General features: G+C 38.8%; 1 protein-coding gene across 3 annotated transcripts; it reads left to right on the forward strand.

Moving 5' to 3' along the window:
- The first annotated feature begins 1,452 nt into the window (after positions 1-1,452).
- map3k14a (mitogen-activated protein kinase kinase kinase 14a) lies at positions 1,453-18,852 on the forward strand. Of its 3 annotated transcripts, none has more exons than XM_084744082.1 (16): positions 1,453-1,610; positions 8,850-9,116; positions 9,201-9,273; positions 9,396-9,621; positions 10,575-10,964; positions 11,046-11,180; positions 11,266-11,395; positions 11,801-11,929; positions 15,682-15,786; positions 15,885-16,042; positions 16,141-16,291; positions 16,583-16,900; positions 16,996-17,105; positions 17,780-17,918; positions 18,220-18,320; positions 18,405-18,852. In XM_084744082.1, exons 2-16 carry the CDS (start codon positions 8,864-8,866, stop codon positions 18,564-18,566), a joined length of 2,580 nt encoding a protein of 859 aa, XP_084600208.1. In that variant the 5' UTR covers positions 1,453-1,610; positions 8,850-8,863; the 3' UTR covers positions 18,567-18,852. The 3 variants fall into 3 exon arrangements, with proteins under 3 accessions (XP_084600208.1, XP_084600206.1, XP_084600209.1); XM_084744080.1 differs by lacking the exon at positions 1,453-1,610 and adding an exon at positions 6,180-6,335; XM_084744083.1 differs by lacking the exon at positions 1,453-1,610 and adding an exon at positions 6,417-6,553.
- The last annotated feature ends 107 nt before the right edge of the window (positions 18,853-18,959 follow it).

Consider the following 18,959-nt stretch of genomic DNA (forward strand, 5'->3'; position numbering starts at 1 on the left):
GGAATTGTGTATTTAGGGTTATATAATATTCAACCAATATAAGATGGGGTGTAAAATGCATTGATGACTATTATATTTTATTTTAACTCATAAGCAGTGAGCAACACAACAAATGGTTGAAAAACACTGTATGTCACTAAAGACCTGTAGTACTGGTGAGGCAGTTGAATATTTTCCATTGGTTCTTCAATAAATTGTATTCAGTTTGTTTTATACAGTAACTGTCTCTTTCCATCATTTACCATTATGGTACTGTGTTGCTTTAAGGTAAAGCATAATGAGTCCAACAAACAATTTACAGTATGTGCATATTGAAGTAAGGTGTAGATGTATTTTAGTCCTGTGTTCATGCCACTGTGTTGTTCAAACTTATGCACTATAGCTAAACAAAGACAGTTTATAATCAGGGTCACTACATTATATAGGTTTACTGTGTCCATGTGTCTACTTTTTGTTCAAACTTTGGACACATAAAAAAAAACTGTTAAAATTTTAGCCCTTAAACCAACCATGTATGCCATTATCAAAAGTTGTACTTGTGTGAATGCCTTTTACATTTCAGAATCACTGGGTATGAGCATCAGAGTGGGAAATTAACTTTAGGCTGGTGGCTGGTGCTAATATGCCATCCTGATGAGCATCATTCATCAGCTAAACAATTCACTGGCATCTTTGTGAAAGCACTGAATGTAAAAGATTGCATTTTACTGTAGTGTAATTACCTTAGATTTCACATCATGCAGCCTGTAATGTTACATGTAAACATAGACAATAATATGTGCTGTATGGCACTGAAACAGAAATGCCTTTAGTCAGTAGTTTAAGACTCTGTCCGGTGGTGAATCTGTGTCAGTGCAGATAACACAATTCAGAAGAGGTGTACTACTGTAGATGTGCAGATAGATAGAATTATCTAAACACTTCAGTAAAACTTTTTGGACAGTCTAACTTTATTTATAGAAAGGATTAATTATAGGAACAGCAAGAAGGCTAATACATACAAACTTGAAGGTAAACAGGAGGATGGCATTGGATCGAAGTTAAGAAAAAAAAATAAAGAAAAAATACATATTATACTGATGAGGAACTCCAGGTGTCACAGAATTTTATTCTGACAAAAACTCTTTTCAAGAGATGCAGAGAAGACCATCTCTATTAAATAACTGATACTGTGAAACCAATATTCCATGAGATTAGATTTGTGTTTGTGTAAAATCTCTTGTTATGCCATATAAAATAGTTGTGAGGTGTCATATTGTGTTTGTACATGAGAGATTTGACAAGAGGGCCTGGCGGAACTAATCATAATCTGTGTCAAATTAAAAACAGGCGCACACAGGAAGTGCACACGTTCAGTTTCAAATTAAAAGCAGAGCGGTCACTTATGAAGAAATGCAACATTACTGGAGCGCAAGCAGCGATAAAAGATGTAAAACATCCAACAAATATTGATAACAGTGCCAAGAATAACTTGTATTTCTACGTTGTGAGCACAGTTTTTGAAAATTAAGGGAACATAATGTCTAACTGCTTTTACATTAATAACAGGAAGTAGCGAGTTACACATCGAGCTGGTCGCCATCGGCCGACGCCTACAAAGTGGAGGGTCGGTAAGTGAAGACTCTACTGTACGTTTCTAATCAAATTTAACTGTTTAACTAGTGTACAAGTTTTTAGACCTCAGGCTTCTCTGCTTTCTTTCGAGATAAAGATTTCTTATATCAAAAGTTTGGCTTCTCAACGAATGGCTAAAACATGTCCGTCTCAGTTTTAGCTAGCTTGTGTGAAATGTCGGTGAATGTGGCTGGAAGGAAGTTAGTTTAGTACCCTGAGAGCACGTACAAATTCAAACACCTAACGAGAGATACAGTGCTATGTTTCTGTGGTTATATTTGACCAGATTGTAATGGTAGTTAATAACAGCAAAGGTGGGCGCAAGTGAAGGCAGCGTCGGGCGGCTGTTACTGTAACTTTGGCTGTACAGGTCACCAAAGTTTTTCAAAACCGCGCTACGCCTGTTGAAGCCAGATGTCTATGATTAAAACAACTGTTGTTCTCCGGCTTGTACTTTTTTCCGTTGTTCCTGCCTATTGTTATTGTTTGTCGTAGACGTCTTATAATCTATTTGTGTTACCGTTAAGAAAACGAACCCATAATCAGTAAGTAAAAGAGGCTTAACAGTAAGTAGAAACACTACTTTCAGAGCCATGATACACCAGAGGTGGGAAGTAATGAAGTACAATTTTGAGGTTCTCGTACTTTACTTGAGTATTTGAGTTGTTTTTTTTTCTGCTTACAACGTCTACTCAACTACATTTCAGATGGAAATATTGTGAAAATATTAATATTATGATTATTAATCCATAATATAATAAACAAAGTATGATGATGTATTCTTTAAGGCCCAACTGACCAATACTGGATTTTTGGGGCCACTTTTGATACTGATATTAGGGAGTAAAAAAGTCAGTATAATGGCTGATATTCTTTATACAGAATATGCAGTATATATAATACATAAGTGCACATCATCATTGTGAGGCATATGTAATAATGCATACATTATGTACATAATACATAAGAAAACAAGTAAAAGGTGTAATTTTGAATCATTTTGTCTAAAAAATTAGCCTAGGTGTACTGTTCTCTCCGTTTGATGTTGTCCAGTATTAGTATATCAAATGTTATGTCATTATCATCTCTTTTGTGCCTGGTTGATATATTAAACATCTGAAAATTTGGTCACTACGTTCAAGCGATTGCACCACTGCTGCACAGTTCTACAACACGAATTAGTTCAATAAATAGGTAGCTATATCAGACTAGACTGTGTAGTCTAATATAGCATACAATAAAATGCGCGCAAGATTAGAAGTTATGCAGTGTTACTGCTTCACCATTGCTCAGTGTTATGTGAATTTTGTGCCAAGTGTGTCAGTTTGTGTTTCCGATCGTTTCTCCATGTAAAAAATGCCATTTGGCAGAATATCCTGGCATTCACCGTAGTGATATTGGAGAGGATATTTTATTGGTCTTCTTTCACAGAAGAGGTTAGGCTACACATTTTTACAATTGGAAAATGTAACAATCAAATCTTTAGGCCTGCAACAGTGATAAATGAAAATTAAAATGTTGTAAAAAGAAACAAGCAAATAAAAAAATTGTTTAAGTCAAAGGGAGTCACTGTAGAGGGTCAAAAGAGCTGCATGTGCCTGCAGACATGCAGGTTGCTGACCCCTGTGCTACAGGGAGAGTGAGATGAGGTGTTTGTGATCTGCAAGATCGCCACTAGATGCCACTAAGTCCTACATACTAGTCATTGAATGTACAGAAACATCATCTGTTGAATGAAAATTTGCAGGAAATATTGGGAAGAGAACTCCCTAAAATTGCTGAGTTTTGCCATGGAGTTATTTATTGTTCTTTACTGTAAAAACATGTTTCTACATTGTAGTTACTTATGATGAAGTAAAAGGAGAAAGGAGGTTAGAAAAAGCATGCATATGGTTTCTCAAATGTTCTGGACATGTGTGTTAGTCCAAGACTGGGACATTTTCCCGAGAAGCAGTTTTCCTTTAGGAATGCTTGGCTGTGTGTATGTGGCCGACTTCAGGTTGAGTCCCTTTTCACTGTCCTTACTAAAGACTTTGGAATTTCATTAATCTGTGTGGGTGTACAGCAGGAGTCGGCTCAGTATAGCCACTGACTGTATGTGGAGTTTAGCTCAGGAATCCTCTGCAAAAGTACATTGTAATGGACAACTTAATATTTTAGATTTAAGGTTGATGTGTGTGTACTCTCAGTTACAAGTTTATTAGGTACACCTGTACAATCTGATGTAATCCAATGCAACAGCCCATAATAAATCCTCTCTCTGTGAAGCTTTTAGTGTTCAGTCACTGTTGACGCTGTCAGAAAGGTGTGGGTTTAGCTTGGTTGTAAAGTAGAAAGCTGTTGTTGTTGTATTGTATTACATTTAGAACTGAAAAAAATCAACGATTCAGTCGATTACTTTTTTTACTTGCTAACCTTTTCTTGTAAAAATGCCAAACATTCATTGGTTCCAGGTTCTCAATTGTGAGGGCTCGCGGCTTTTATTTGTTTTATATCATTTTAAGTTTAATACCCTTGAGTTTTTGACCGTCAGTAAGACCAAATAAGCCATCTGCAGATGTTGCAGCTTTAGGAAATTGAGATGGGCGTTTTGTTTTTCTGACATTTCATGGACCAAGCTAAACTGGTTATTCTACTTACTATTTTCTTCATTAATCACTTGGTCTTTACCTTAGAATGCCAGCATATGGCAAAAAAAAAATCTCACAATTTCCCAAGGTGACATCTTAAAAATTTCTTGTTTTGGCCAAGCAATAGTATAAAACCCAGAATATTGAATTTATTGCCAAAAAAGACTAGGGAAACCAGAAAATATTCAGATTGGAGAGACTTCGTCTATACCAGTGAACGTTTGCCAAAAAAATGTATTAAATGATTAAGTCTAATCAACTATCAGAACTGTTTCAGATTATTTTTTTCCGTTGATTGACTAATTGTTGAACCAAACAGTTAATTGAGAAAATAATACTGACAGTTTGTCAGTCAAATATTGTTGCCAGGACAACAAACAGTTTCCTTTACACCTTTGCACTTTGCATTTAGCTTTTTTTTTTTTGTTCATGGCGGAGCCTCTAAAGTGGTATTTTGAATTTCCTGTGTTCTCTGGTGGTTTTTGTATGAGTTGTTTTGCTGCTAAGATATGAGATTATTTCAGATAAAAGCAGAAGACATCACACATTTCAAGTGAAAAATTCTTTTTGGTAACAGATATTTTCCTCACAATATCGGATATCCAGGGTTTGTATGGATACTGTAAATCCTTGAAAACACCACAGGTTTTAAAAGTGATTAGACATTGGATGAAGCACTTGAAACTGTTTGAAATAGTAACGTGCAGTTTTTAACTACATCAAATTTGGGATTTTTTTGATTAAGCTAACGTTACACTAAGGGCCATCATTAGATAGCAGCAAAACACTACTATTTTGATAATCGATAAATTGTTTTGAGACAATTTTAAGAAACAGTGTCCAAATTCTGTGATTTCACCTTCTGAAACGGGAGCATTTCCTGGTGTTTGTAGTCCTCTATAAGAGTAACGTGAGCATCTTAAGGTTGTGGATAAAACAAGACATGTGAGGATGTCACCCAGGGCTTTGGGAAGCAGTGATCAAAATTTTCAGACATTTTATGGACCAAAACTAAGTGATTAATCATGAAAATGATTGGCAGATTAATCAATAATGGAAATAATTTGTTACAGGCAGGTCTACTTACAGACAGGCGACACATTTTTGAAACATGACACTTCTATAGAATTCTATCATGAAACATAATTTTGGTTAGTCATAGCACAATAATATCTGATTTCATATTATGAGGAAGTGAAATCACTTTGAGTACAGATATGTATATTACTATGTAATTTACCACAGCTGTAAGATGTTATAAAGACTTGAAAATACACTTTTAAAATACTTTAGAAGAGCAATGTGTAAATTTGACTTTGGAAAAAGTGTAGGAACACTGGACATCAGATTGTCACGTGTTGACCGACAGACGTTTGCTGTTAAAAAACAACTCTGTTGTTGTTGTTGATTTTAATCTTTAGAACAAGACATGTATGTGAGATGACATGTGACTCATAAACATAAGCTGGCTTCAAGTCACATTTTCATGAGGATATTAGAGCACATGAAAGGTCTTAAAACTATATTTTCACAGAAGTTCAGAAACTCTAATTACGCAGTTAGAAATGTGACTGAACTGTTGTGTTGTTGGCTTCATGAGCAAACATTTTATTGATCCATATTCTGGTTTAAATTAACTTTGATGATAAGTGGTAATGATCACATTCATTATTAATAACCCTGAGCGTAAAACTTGAGTGTATCTTGTCAGGCGTTGGCCACAGAGAGCTTATGTTCTGTTTTCGTGAGTCCATAGTTCACAGTCGATCATCAAAAGCATAACCAAACATGTTATCCTTTAATCTAGTCAGAGGGAAGAGCAAGCAAGCCAGCCCTGTTGGAGGGAGTGGAGGGAGGGGGGAATATGGGGAAGTGGAGATGCATTTCCCATAAGTCATTGTCAGGCTGCTCCTCCCCCCGGTTGGCTGAGAGCCAGCATCAAACAGAGCAGAGAGCAGAGCCTGAGCTGAGACGTTACTGAGAATCAGAACATGAAGGACGAGGCAGACGAACAGCTTCACTAATGTAGATGTCAGGTTATTCAGAGCGGACACACAGGACACAGAGAGCAGTTCAGACTGGCATCTGTTGGTATGTCTACACGCCCCTCTGCCTCACACGTACACAGAGTTGTTTTTGTGGTTGTGTTTATTGCAGTGGGTTTTTCTCTACTTCCTTTCAACGTAAATTCATATGGGTGGGGTGTTGCACTGTGCTCTCGTAGCACCGGTGCAGCGTCTTAAGAAGGAAGTGACAGTTGAATTGCTTTGTTCTAGATAGTCGTGCAGTGCATGAAGTCGGCAGACAAGGTAATGACGTTACTGAACTTTAACAGCTTTTAATGATATTTCACTACAGTTTAATGTCAGTTTTTCTTTAGTATTACTTGTTTAAAATGTTGTCTTGAACAATAACATGCAAAAATTAGTGGGGGAAAGTTTTTGGAAACCATGCGACTGTTTTAGTCCAGATCTCACGATTAATCCTGACCTAAACTCTGTCATGAATATGTATATTGTATTTGTGCAGAAAGAGTCAAAAGCTGAGTGACAGAGAGAAGCTGCTGTTAAGTATAATGGACACACTGATGCAACATGCTGCAACTATAGTCCACTTCTCACTTTGTGCTTTTTAAACTGCATTTAATGCATATATTCAGTGCTGAGAAGAGGAGAGTCTCTCTGAGTGTGCTGATTTTACAGTCACACATATTTAGACGATTATAACCTTCAAGCCATAAGTAGTGAATCATGCTGATCTTTACTACCTCATGTGCTGTAGTTGACTTCCTCTCACTGAAACTAGAGTGCAGGCATTCAGAGACACAGTTGCAACTGCCAAAACAAGGCCAGGGTTGAGTTTCCTGTCTCATCTGCCCACCGCAAACTTTCAAAGTTTCGGTTTGTTGCTGATCAAGTGATCATTGTGACCCTGAATGTACTTGACAAAATCAAATATGTTAAACAAGCTGGAGAAGCAGATTAATGTCTATATAACCACAGTTGAAAGTCTGTCATTGTTGCATTGAAGTGTGTGCATATTTCTGTTGCAAAGATATATAGATTTTACAGGAGGGAACATTTCCACTTAAATTGAATCAAGAAATCAAGTGAGTTCTTCTTCTTCATTTGATTACAATTCAAGGATAGACAATAGTAGTTTTAAGCCCTGGCCTCACAGTCTGCCAAACCCCTAAATTTAGTGGCCAAAATACATTTTTGGTGGCTCAAATATAATTTAACACAGCCTTCCTCAACTGTGACACTGTGTTGTCCATTCTCCCTGTGAATTGTGAATTCCAAAGGCATTGTTTTCTGTGAAAAACAAGTTAGACTTCTCAGCTGACTGAGGAGAATGGTGGTTCATACCATAGAACATTTCGTCCTTAGATATGTCAGATCTAAGAACAAAGCAAGACTCCTGCTACTCCCAAAATCTTGTTGCCATTTTGTGTTTTCATAATCCGCCTTTTGTTTTTCTGATGCTTTTGAAAGGATGGCTCAGTAAACCCAGACTTAGTAGTAGTAGTCTCGGTCCTTTTGCGTAGGCTCACAGCATGGGGATTAAACTTGGTGGCCACAGGGGGCCACCTACATGGAACAAGAGAGTAACTTTTTCAAATCCTGAAAACTGATGATCCTAGAAGTGAGACTGGTGGTAAAAAATAAACAAACATAACATCAAGAACTACGCCTAGATTAAGAATCAAACAAAATAAATAAATAAAAGCTATTTAAAACTGAAAAGTATTTAGTTGTTACATAGTTTTTCTTTTCTTTTATTTTTTTAGGAACCATCACTTTCACATAGGCAGATAGTAAAAAAGTCCTCCATTACATTATGAGGAAACAGCTTTTGCAAGCACTGAACTTCACAACATTGATAAAGGTCAGGCACTGATGATTGTGAACCTTGTGATTTACTGTAGAGACATGATGCAGTAACACACTGAGTTCAACTAAATCAGTTTTAGTGTAATGATCAGTTGAAAGTGCAGTTTGTAAAGAGGACAAATGTATTGCTGTTGCATTTTCACTGTGAAATATAAATGATTATAAAGTAGAACTGCAGAGATTAGTCTGATTGATTGATTAGCTTAATGAAAATTAAGTGGCAACAATTCTGATAATCAAACAATCACTTTAGTTTATTTGCTCCCTCCAGCTTCTCCTCTGTAAGGATTTGATGGTTTTCTTTGACATACGCTATAGTCAACCAAATATGTTTCAGTTTTAATTTGCTGTCCGGACAAAACATGACATTTCAAGATGTCCATTTGGGTTGTGGGAAATTGAAAAAGGGCATTTTTATTGTCCAAACGATTAGCCCAATTGAGTGACTAATTGCAGTCCCATAAGAATCAGCCCATTGTGAACTGTTTGTTATTTTGAAAAGTTTGGCGAATGAAACGCAGCTAGCATGTAGTCATCCGACTACATTAACGTACAGTATTTGATTAGTTTTTGTGTTTCACAAAAAATTACATCAAGATTTGAGAAAAGTGCTGCATGATCAGTTATTATTGCGCATATTAGGGTACTTATTTGACATGTGCAGCTATTGTGAGAGCACTTATCAGTTGCTTATGATGTTCTCTCACTGCAGATCCAACAGATGAAATGGCGGTGAGGCAAAGGATTTTCAACTCAACATCACCATTCTCTGGGTCATCCCAGGCTGAGCTGAAGGGGTCATACCCATCCTGCTCAGCTGCGGACCAGGAGACAGAGGAGGAGGAAGAAGAGGGAAAGGACAGCAAGATGGGATACATAGGCTTAAACCCATTAATAAATAAGCTCCTGACACGTGGAACTGCAGAGCAAGTGGGAGAAATGCCACTGAAAACCTCAACCTTCATCGCCCAGGCTGAATGTAATTATGCCCTTTTGATTTTTGTTTAATAGTAAATCAGATATCTGTGAGTGGACAGAAACTTAAACTGTGTGCTCTCCACAGGTGAAACCCAGGACAGTCAACAGTTCAGTCCATCCTGTTCTGCCTTTGTTCCCTCCCCTAACTGCTACAGCAGGTATGACGTAACCATGGCAACATTTGCCTCTGCATTTCACACCTCACATTTGTTTACAGAGGCTACACTAATTGTTTAATGTCATGTCTGGAGTTTACATTGTTGCCGTACTTCTGCTTCAGTCTCGTCTCCGAGCCCAACAATGTGGCGTGCCCAACCACAGCCTCCGTCCAGGAGCCGAGCAGCTCACCAGCGCAGCTCGCCTCAAGAAAGAAGACCAGGAAGAGACAGAAGCGCAAGGGGAAGAAAAAACTCGAGAAGAAGAAAGAGAAGCAGCCGCGACTCAGACATCGAATGCCTTCTGGAGTCCCCGAACAAGAGAGTGGAAGTTCTCTGGTTCAGATCCTGGTAAGAACTTTGGTTATCCTTCGCATCTCACTGACTCTTACACATGAAAAAGATATCAAAAACCATTAAGATGTAGTTTGGTACATTAAATACTTTTTTCAAGAGTATATTTATTGATTTCTGGGGGTTAAACAATTACAACTTAAAGGCAGGAATACATACACTCTTTTCCATCTTACACTCAACACAAAACACATTCTCCATATTTACAAAAAAGCAAACCAAAAAAAGTTAAAGAAAAAAAAGACAGAAGGTTAATAGAATTGCATTTAGCAGGAGTAATCCAGACATAATGAAGACATAATGGTATATTAAGCACAGACCTACACAGAAATGTACATTAGATCTCAGTCCACGTTATATATGGATATATTAAATGTCTCATCTTTGAACCAGAGACTTACAGCTTCCAAAGGTTCAGTGCTGCTGATTGTATTCCAGGAATGCAGAAAATAGGTTCAAGAGTCAGCTTCTTTACGCACTTTGACAAAGAGGTCATTAATAAGGTGGCAGTCGTACTGGTGTTCTTAAAAGACACGAGCATGCTCGCGGCAGTTTCCTTGTGAATCATCTTCAAGGATAAATTGCCACATTCTTAGGCAGTCGGAGGCTTGATCTCAAGACAGTCCCGTGTAAATATTAGTTTTCCTGTGTTGTGGAAGTGAATCACCGAATTCAGACAAAGCTGCCTCTCATGGCCTTGAAGATTCAGCCCCTGAGCAAAGACACCTGCACTCTAAATTCTAACAAGCTAAGTTTACTTAGGAAACAGACATTACCACCAAAAACTTACTCAGAAAGACCAAGTAAATATTATAGAATGAAACAAGTACGGGGGCAGAAAGAACTGGAAACTCAGTGTAAGCGAGTAAAATTGTCTATTTAATTTACGTAAGGATAATGCGTACATTTACAGATTGAGAATGTAAATGCTGTTAACTTGTCTCCTGTAGGAGGAGTCGTCTCTCGGAGGGATAAGCGACCTCAACACTTCTTGCTGTAGCAGCGTTGAAAGCTCAGACGAGCAGGACAGAGGGCCGTCTCTCTATGGCCGACAGATCTACATCACCGGCTCCAGCTGCTCTCCTCTGAACTGGAGGGACCTGGTCTGCGGCCCACTCTCCAGTGTCCACTCCTATGGGCAGGACAGCGACTCCTCCTCCTGCCTCAGCAGTCTGGGAACCTGCTCGCTGGCCCTTGCTGGCCTCAGGGGCAGCGTCAGTCAGGGGGATCCATGCTACGCGGAGCCCTTTTTCAAAGATGTGAAGAGGGATGTGAGAGATGAGGAAGACGAGCTCTCAGCTGGTTCTGACAGCGTTGAGGGGATAATCTTTTACAATGAAGTACGTTCTGCTTCACGTCAGTCTACTTACTATCTTTGTTCAAAATTCCACCAAACTAACTTGTCTCTCTTATTCTATCAGAAAATCCAGCCTGTGGACTCTGAATACAAGGAAGGGAGGGAGTACGTCCTCTCAGAGTTTATCAAGGAAGGCTCCTACGGTGAAGTGCACTGTGCTCAAGATGTCAACACGGGCTTCAAATTCGCTGTGAAAAAGGTAACGCAGAGCATATCTCACTTTTTGTTTTTTTTTCCACTGCCTGGTTTCAAAGTGTGCTCACCGTGTTTTTCCATCGTCACAGATCGCCCTGAAGAGGTTCAGCAGTGAGGAGGTGGGTGCGTGGAGTACCCTCAGATCTCCTCGTGTGGTGGAACTCTTTGGAGTGGTCAGAGAGGGGCCTAATGTCGTCCTCTTCATGGACCGCAAATCTGGTAAACAAGCCTCCGTTCTGCCTTTGACACACACAATTCTGTCAGAATTCGCTGCTGCGGTTGAGATGGAGGGTGAGGTTGGAAATTGTCGGTTGAGATGTGATGAATTAAGTACACAGTAGGTAGGTGCAGCAAGTGGATAATGAAGATGACAGAAATACGGATGTGATCAGTGTCGAGATGTGGAAGTGGGTGGTTCTGGGATGCCAGAAATGACTGTAGAGCTTCCTTGAAGTGTTATGGTCCAAATTACAGATGGAGATGCCTGCTTGATAAACACAATGACATATCTCATGCTTTTTCTTTGTCATCAGATAGAAGGAATAATTGAATAATATACTGTGTATCAGAAAATATTAACAATATATTGTCTTTATCCTGGTCTGACCTTACCTGTTATTTCAGGCTCACTGGGCCAGCTGATAGCAGAGCGTGGCCGACTGCCAGAAGACCTAAGTCTCCACTACCACTCGCAAGTCTTAACAGCACTGGAGTACTTAGTGAAGAAAAAGGTTGTGCATCTAGACATTAAAGGTACGTTATATATAGGGATGTTCTGCCAGTTTCTTTTTCATAAATTTGCAGTAGTTAAACATCACAGTTTCTCTGTCTGTTTCATCTTAAGAGGTAGCAAACAGCCTGTATTCAAGCATCTTTACTCAAATAAAAGTGAAAAAGTACACACTCTAAAATATACTAAAACTATAAAAGTTAAAAGTCCTCTGAAGGACATTTGTGCCGGCTGCTTCTGTACAAAGTGAACTGAATGTCACCTTTTCTCTACAATCAAGTCTCCCTCTCTGTCTGGAATCATATTTTTTATGTGTTACTGTCCCATTCATTTAGGTTGAAATCACTCTTGATGTTTGGAAGGCACCAAATAACAAAAAAAGGATCAATAATTCACCATAAATGCTTTAAAACTTAAGTAATAAGCCTGTTCTGAAAACGTAAGGAGTAGACAGTACAGATATTTGTGTAAAAACATAGTGGACATATTAACCACCAAAGTTGCAACTTACATCCAACAGTTTTATTAAGACATAAGAAGACATGTACTTATATTTCAGTTTGTCCTGAACACACTATAGTTAATTCAAGAAAGTTATCATAGGAGCACAAGAGAAATGCAACTCAAGCAAAACAAGAAGCAGATTTTGTTCCTTTTTTTCTTGAAAACGTGGGTGAAAACAAAAGGTTTATCTCTTCATTGTTTATTCTCGACTATTTTTCACATCCCCATTAGCTTTCACAACAGCAGTTGCTAATCTTCGTGGGTTCCACATAAAATTAGACATAACACAACAACGAACAAAGACTGACTCTAGCCCAAAATTAAAGTCAAAACAATCAAAATATCAGATAACTTTGACAATACAGAAGTACAGAAGTTAATAAACAAGACAGTTGGAGCTCAAATTACACATCAGACCAGGTAGCATTATTTCTGTTGTGTGGTCTCTCTCATTAGTTTCTTAATCAATTGATTAGTTGTTTGGTCTGTAAAATGTTAGAAAATTGTGAAAAATGTTGATCAATGTTCCCCAAAGTCCAGGATGATGTCTTCATATGTGTTGCCCACAACCCAAAGATATTCAGTTCTCATAAAGAAGTAAAGGAACCAGAAAATATTCACATTTCACAAGCTGGAATCAAAGAATTTGAACTTTATTTTATTTATTTTCTTGCCATTTTTTATATTAATGTTGTATAAATGTTGTTTTTATACAATTATCTAAAATATGACTGTAAATGTTAAGACTAAAATAGTAACAACAGTAATTACACCAAAACACAGACATCAGATATTGGCATCAGTCCTGAACAGCACTTTCAAGATGAACATTAATAGCAGTAATTGTACAGATCAAAGTGGCACAACAGTAATATCAGAAAAACTAAATGTGTCAGCTTGACTTTTACTTGTTGTGGAAAACAAAAACATACAGCGAGAGAGAGTAAGTCAGATTTCTAATTAGTTCTCATCAGAGGATTGTGTGTCTTTGTGCAGCTGTTGTGTGGAACACAAGTGTCATAGATACGGCGTAGATTGGATCCTTAGCACCTGTGTTGTGAAACCAGACTACCACAGAGAAAACGAAGGGCTGGGAATTTCCCACAGTGTGACTCACCGCTGCTCTTTAGAAAGGGCGCATGTGCAGAGAATCAGGAGAGCAAGAAAGAAAGGGAGAACGAAACAGAGAGAGAGGGGGGATGGGACGGGGAGCAGGAAGTTGTTAGTGAGAGACGAAAGAGAAGTGCAAGAAAGACAGAAAGCAGAAGATGAAAATAAAGTTTGAAGAAGTATAAAAAAGAAGGAAAGAGAAAAACAAAAAAGAAGTAAGTTAGAGGAAGAGCAAGAAAAAGAGTTAAAGGTTGAGGAGAGACAAACAGCTTTATTGTGCTGCTGCAGCTCAGGCGCCACCTGGTGTCTGTTATGCCTCTGGAAAAGCAGTAAGGCAGTGAAGCCAAATCTCTTTATCTGCTGCCTGTTTGTTTCTACGCTCCACATTCATTCCATATTAAAGTGTTTTCTGCAGCAGCTGTCCCTCGGTGACTTCATATGTTCCTTTTATGCTGCTCCTTTGTCTGTAGACTGGTTTGTGTCTGTACAGCTGCCCTGTTTCTAATTATGTCATCCATAAACCAAACTGCACAAGTCAGGGAAAGCAACAAAGTGCCATTGAGTTCACTGAGCAGGGTCACGATTAAAGCAGCGGACTGTTGACAGGGTTCATTTTGACAGGAATTTTTAAAATTGAGTTTCAGTTTTAGCTGCTAGAGTCACATTTTAATCTTGTTTGTTGTTTTGTTTTAGCCAGTCATCATTTTAGTCAGAATTTTCTTAATCAATTTCATGGTAATTTAATGGATTTTGCTGAAGGGGCTGTTAAAATTCCAATGAGAAGTAAACATACCTTGAACTGTGTGTCAAGGTCATCTTAGCTGAGCAAAGCTCAACAATAATGATTGTCAGCTGGCCCGGGGAAAGTAAAATTTCATGTCAGCAAGTAAATCTGGCAACTCGCTTTAAGAACTGAACTATTAAACTGTTTTTGATGGTCGCTTCATTGTTAAAGTAATGCTCCATGCAAAAATGGCAGAAAATGCTGTTTTCAGTCCTTCTCTCTTTGTGATCATATTAAACTGAAAATCTTTGGGTTTTAAGATGACAAACAAGACATTAAAAGACATCACCTTGGTCTTTGAGAAACTAGGATGGACATTTTTCACTATTTTCTGACATTTTATAGAAATTGCAGCTTAACTTTTGTCTTTGTTGTTATTTGATAACCGCTAATAAATAAAACAATTTGTACAGGTGCAGGTCAAAGTTGACTTTGGGCAAGTAGTTTTCTGACCCACTTGCCTGACTCTGCAAGTGAACCTGCTGAGAAAGTGTTACTGACACTTTGTTTCCTATATAATATCAAATAAGAATGAATGCAGTCATCAAGTCTGATGCGTCATCATGGGTTATCAGAATCTGATAATGTTTATAACCTGATAAAACAGACCTTTCATACATTACTGAGGCCTCCTGCGTCATGTTACATTCAGTTGAAGTGTGTAAACTGCGTTGTTAAAGCAGACAAGCATTATCTGGGAAACATCACATTCGTTCACTTTACATGGAGTCAAAATTAATACAGAATTATATTAAATGTTGGCTGAATGAGTTTGTGTCAGTTAATGAGTCTTAAGAACTAAAAATTACTTTTTTATTAGACATATACTGTGAGCTGGGCTCTGTTAAATTGAACAGTTTGTTAACCGAACATGGGAACGCACCCTGAATCCACACAGAATTTTTTATTATTAACTTTAGGCCTAAAACAGAATTAATCAACTTACATAACTGATATTTACCTTGACAGACACTGCGGGACAGTTTCTTTTCACTTGTCTGTTGTGCTTTTTCTGCACATATTTAAGCCACAAGGCACTCAATCTTAATTCAGAACATTTTCTTTTCTTTTCTTTTCTTTTCTTTTCTTTTCTTTTCTTTGCTTTGCTTTGGTTGGCTTTTTGTCTGACATGAAAAGCTTCTAGTGAAGATGAGAAATACAGTTCTTTTAAGCTTGTTTGATGTATTAGTGCTTTGAGATAGTTAATTACTGTGATCTCACTGACGTTGTCCACCCAAACAGAATTTCTGATATTTTTCCATTTACGTTTTTGCCAGGATTTAGTCATGAAATAAAAAGGACATCAATGAATACTTTTTATCAAAATTATCATCGGTAAAATTAACACCGATCATTGGCTCTGCTTGTTTCCCACAGCTGATAATGTGTTGATGTCGGAGGACGGTAGAGACACCTTCCTGTGTGACTTTGGACACGCAGAGAGACTTGACAATCAGGGACAGAGCCTGAGTGGGTCCAAAGGTAAATACTGTGTAACTTAAGCGATTCAGTTAAGAAGAAGGGTAATTTATCCACATCCGTGTCTTAATTAATTGTTTTCTTAATTTAATTCAATGCAGAAATGAAGGGCTCAGAGACCCACATGGCCCCTGAGATTGTAAAAGGGGAACCCCGCGGAGCCAAAGCAGATGTGTGGAGCAGCTGCTGTATGTTACTGCACATGCTCAACGGGTGTCAACCTTGGACGAGATACTACACCTGTAGACTTTACCTGAAGGTATACTTAACAGTGACACACAAACACCCCACATGTTCAGTCCGCTCTTCTTTCATTGTATTCACATCAGACTTTCATCCTTGTTGTGATGATTACAGATCGCTAATGAGCCTCCGCCTCTGAGAGAGATCCCACCTGACTGTAGTCCTCTCACAGCTGAAGTTATGAAGGCAGGACTTCAGAAGGATCCAGCCAAGAGAGCATCAGCGTCTGATCTCAAAGAAAAAACAGCTAGAGCTCTGAAAGAAGGTGACTATATATAGCTACAGATGTATTCTGGTGGAATACTCAACTCAACCCGGCTTTATTTTGCACCTTTTCATACATATATGCACCCCACAGTGCTTCCCATTAAAAATTAAGCCAGATTAAAAAGATAAGTATTTGATTACCTTTTAAAAATACAGAGAGAGCATAGAGACATCAGTAATCAATTGAGACTGTTTCATAACCAATTAAAACTCCTTGTACTAGCTTTAAATTAGTATTTATTTGTTGTAACCCAGTTTTAATACATTATTGTGTTTGTGGTGCTCGCAGTGGGAGGACTCAGCAGCCCTGTGAAGGGACCCTACACAGAGCCCCTGTATTTTGCCGACAAACCTCCGGACTCCATGCACCTCATCAACAGCAGCATCGACTTTGAGGATGAGGAGGAACATCATGAATCCGTTGAGAAAGTGATCACAGCAGGGAGGAAGACAGAGGAACTGCGGCGCGATGATGATGACGAGAAGGAGGCAGAGTCAAAGCGAGGCACACCTTTCTGCCCACAGACGCTGATCTCTGAGCCAAACCACAAGAGGGGCAACAAGATTACTACTGTGCCTGATCTGGAGCTGAGCAAACTGGAGCGAGGTGACGTTTCTTTCAGTATTCTGCTTATTGTTTTTATTTATTTTTTATGTGTTAAATGTTTGGACTCTACTCATTGTTTTCTTGCTTTTGTGCAGATTTCTACCTGAGCAGTCTGTCCCAGCTTCACTCTGCTGAGATGCAGGAACAGCTCCTGTCGTGTCTCAGCAGTGACCCGTATTCCAACTGGGAACCGTGGGACAAAAAGGTAACTGCAATTTCACAATTATGTACATCACTAATTCACTAAACACTTGCATAAGGAAAGTGGTTGGACTGAAATTGATAACTGGTAGATGAGATAAGAAAGGGTTCATCCAGTACCACCCGTGTGAGGTTCTGCAGAGAACCCTTCTATGGTTTCATGGTTCCACCTAGAAGCCTCTGTAGGGGTTCTGTCATTCTTCTCTCTCCCCTCACATAGAACCTTTTTGGAACCCTTATTTCTAATAAAGCATGACATTTTATAGACCAAACGATGAATTGATTTATTGAGAAAATACTGAACAGATAAATTAACAATGAAAATAAATGTCCATTTCTGACATATTCTGCTAAGAAATCCCCTTAAATCTTACACACTGAAACTTGCAATCATGCACTTATCTGCCTTAAAGTAAGTCAATAAGGAGAGATTGATTGGATGTGTATAAGAATATTTAATGAGGTTAAAAACATGGAAAGTGAAAATTAGAGCAGGAGGAAATGGTAGAACGTGTGGGAAAAGATCCAGTATATTCCAATAGTATATAAATAAAAATGCAACCTGTCCAAACACTCAAGATATTTCCATTTATACAGAGTTTAATTGTTGCTCATCTGTTTTGGCTAAAAGTATTAACCAAGTACGGTTCCTCTTTTTTTTTTTTTTTTTTATTCCAGGACTCTGGCCGCTGGTCGTTGAGCCCAGCAGACGACTTCAGCTCCGGTGTCTTCTCCTACAGCAGTCAGCCAGATGTGCAGGTTTTCAGTGTGGATCTGCTGAGTCACACACAGCTGCCACCACCCTGCTGCTTTGAAGGTGAGATAAAACATTAACATCTGTCTTCTTTTGAAGTCTCATACAAACAGATGATGAAACAGTCTCAATAAATTCTGATGCCTCTATATGACCCACATAAGCAAACAAGACCATCAGTGACAAGACTGACTATTTCTTTATCATTATTCTTAATGCCTGTCACAGTGTCCAGTACGTTAAACACTTTTGTTGTGGAAACCCTACTACTTTTGTCCACACAGACCAATCATATGAAAGTTCTTTACCAGCTTGTAAAATCCCTTATGCCATGTGTTGTCTCTCTGCTCTGTGGTTGGTCCAGGGGTGGACGTCTGCATCAGAGACTTCAACAGGAGAAGCATCCACATCAGAGAGACGCGCCGGGTGAAGGTGGGCCATATCGCCACTGGAATCAGTGATCAGGTGAGGGCGAACAGGCTCAACGCTCAAGTCAGTCCGTTTAAGCGTTTAGAATTTGTTCAATGCTTATGTCTGTCTTCTTTTCAGATCTCTGAGCGAGTCTTCACCCTGGAGACCCAGCAGGGTCAGCAGGTTGCTCACGACGAGGAGGTGCAGGAGTCCGGCCTGGAGCTCTGCTGTGTTCCTGCTCCAGACTTCAGCTCCGCCTGGAGGTGGAGGATCAGAGACGGAGTGCTGGAGACCAGATAGAGGCCGCAGCTGTCTCCTGCCGTCAGCTGCAGTGTCATCGCGACCATTGTACATGTGGCCTTATGTTGAATTGTCTCCGTGTTTGAGGACCAGGCTTTCATCAGACTTCCAAAACTGCCTTTGTAGCAAATGTGTCTCATGTTTAAAATGTTACAAGTGGACTGTGATGTTGCTTCTTGTCTTTTAAGTGCTCATTACTCTGTCAAAGCACTGAGGTTTTTGACCACTGTGATGTTTAAATGTTGTACCTTTTCTCCAGACTCATTAAATGGTTTATGAAACATTATTGATCTCTTATTCACACTCAAGTCCATATTGATTTGTTCACAATCACACACAGTGATGATGAAATCAGACTTAATTGCCATTTCTGAGTCTAACCCACCAGAAAAA

Source organism: Lutjanus erythropterus, chromosome 19 (genome assembly GCF_056507025.1).
Source record: "Lutjanus erythropterus isolate fLutEry1 chromosome 19, fLutEry1.hap2, whole genome shotgun sequence".
NCBI classification, from domain to species: Eukaryota; Metazoa; Chordata; class Actinopteri; order Lutjaniformes; family Lutjanidae; genus Lutjanus; species Lutjanus erythropterus.

What these genes read in the sequence shown, in the direction of transcription:
- map3k14a (XM_084744082.1), top strand. Translation starts at nt 8,864, where the DNA reads ATGGCGGTGAGGCAAAGGATTTTCAACTCAACATCACCATTCTCTGGG. An exon ending in CCTGTAGACTTTACCTGAAG is followed by an intron (nt 16,043 to 16,140) that starts GTATACTTAACA and finishes TGATGATTACAG; the next exon opens with ATCGCTAATGAGCCTCCGCC. An exon ending in ACCACCCTGCTGCTTTGAAG is followed by an intron (nt 17,919 to 18,219) that starts GTGAGATAAAAC and finishes TGGTTGGTCCAG; the next exon opens with GGGTGGACGTCTGCATCAGA.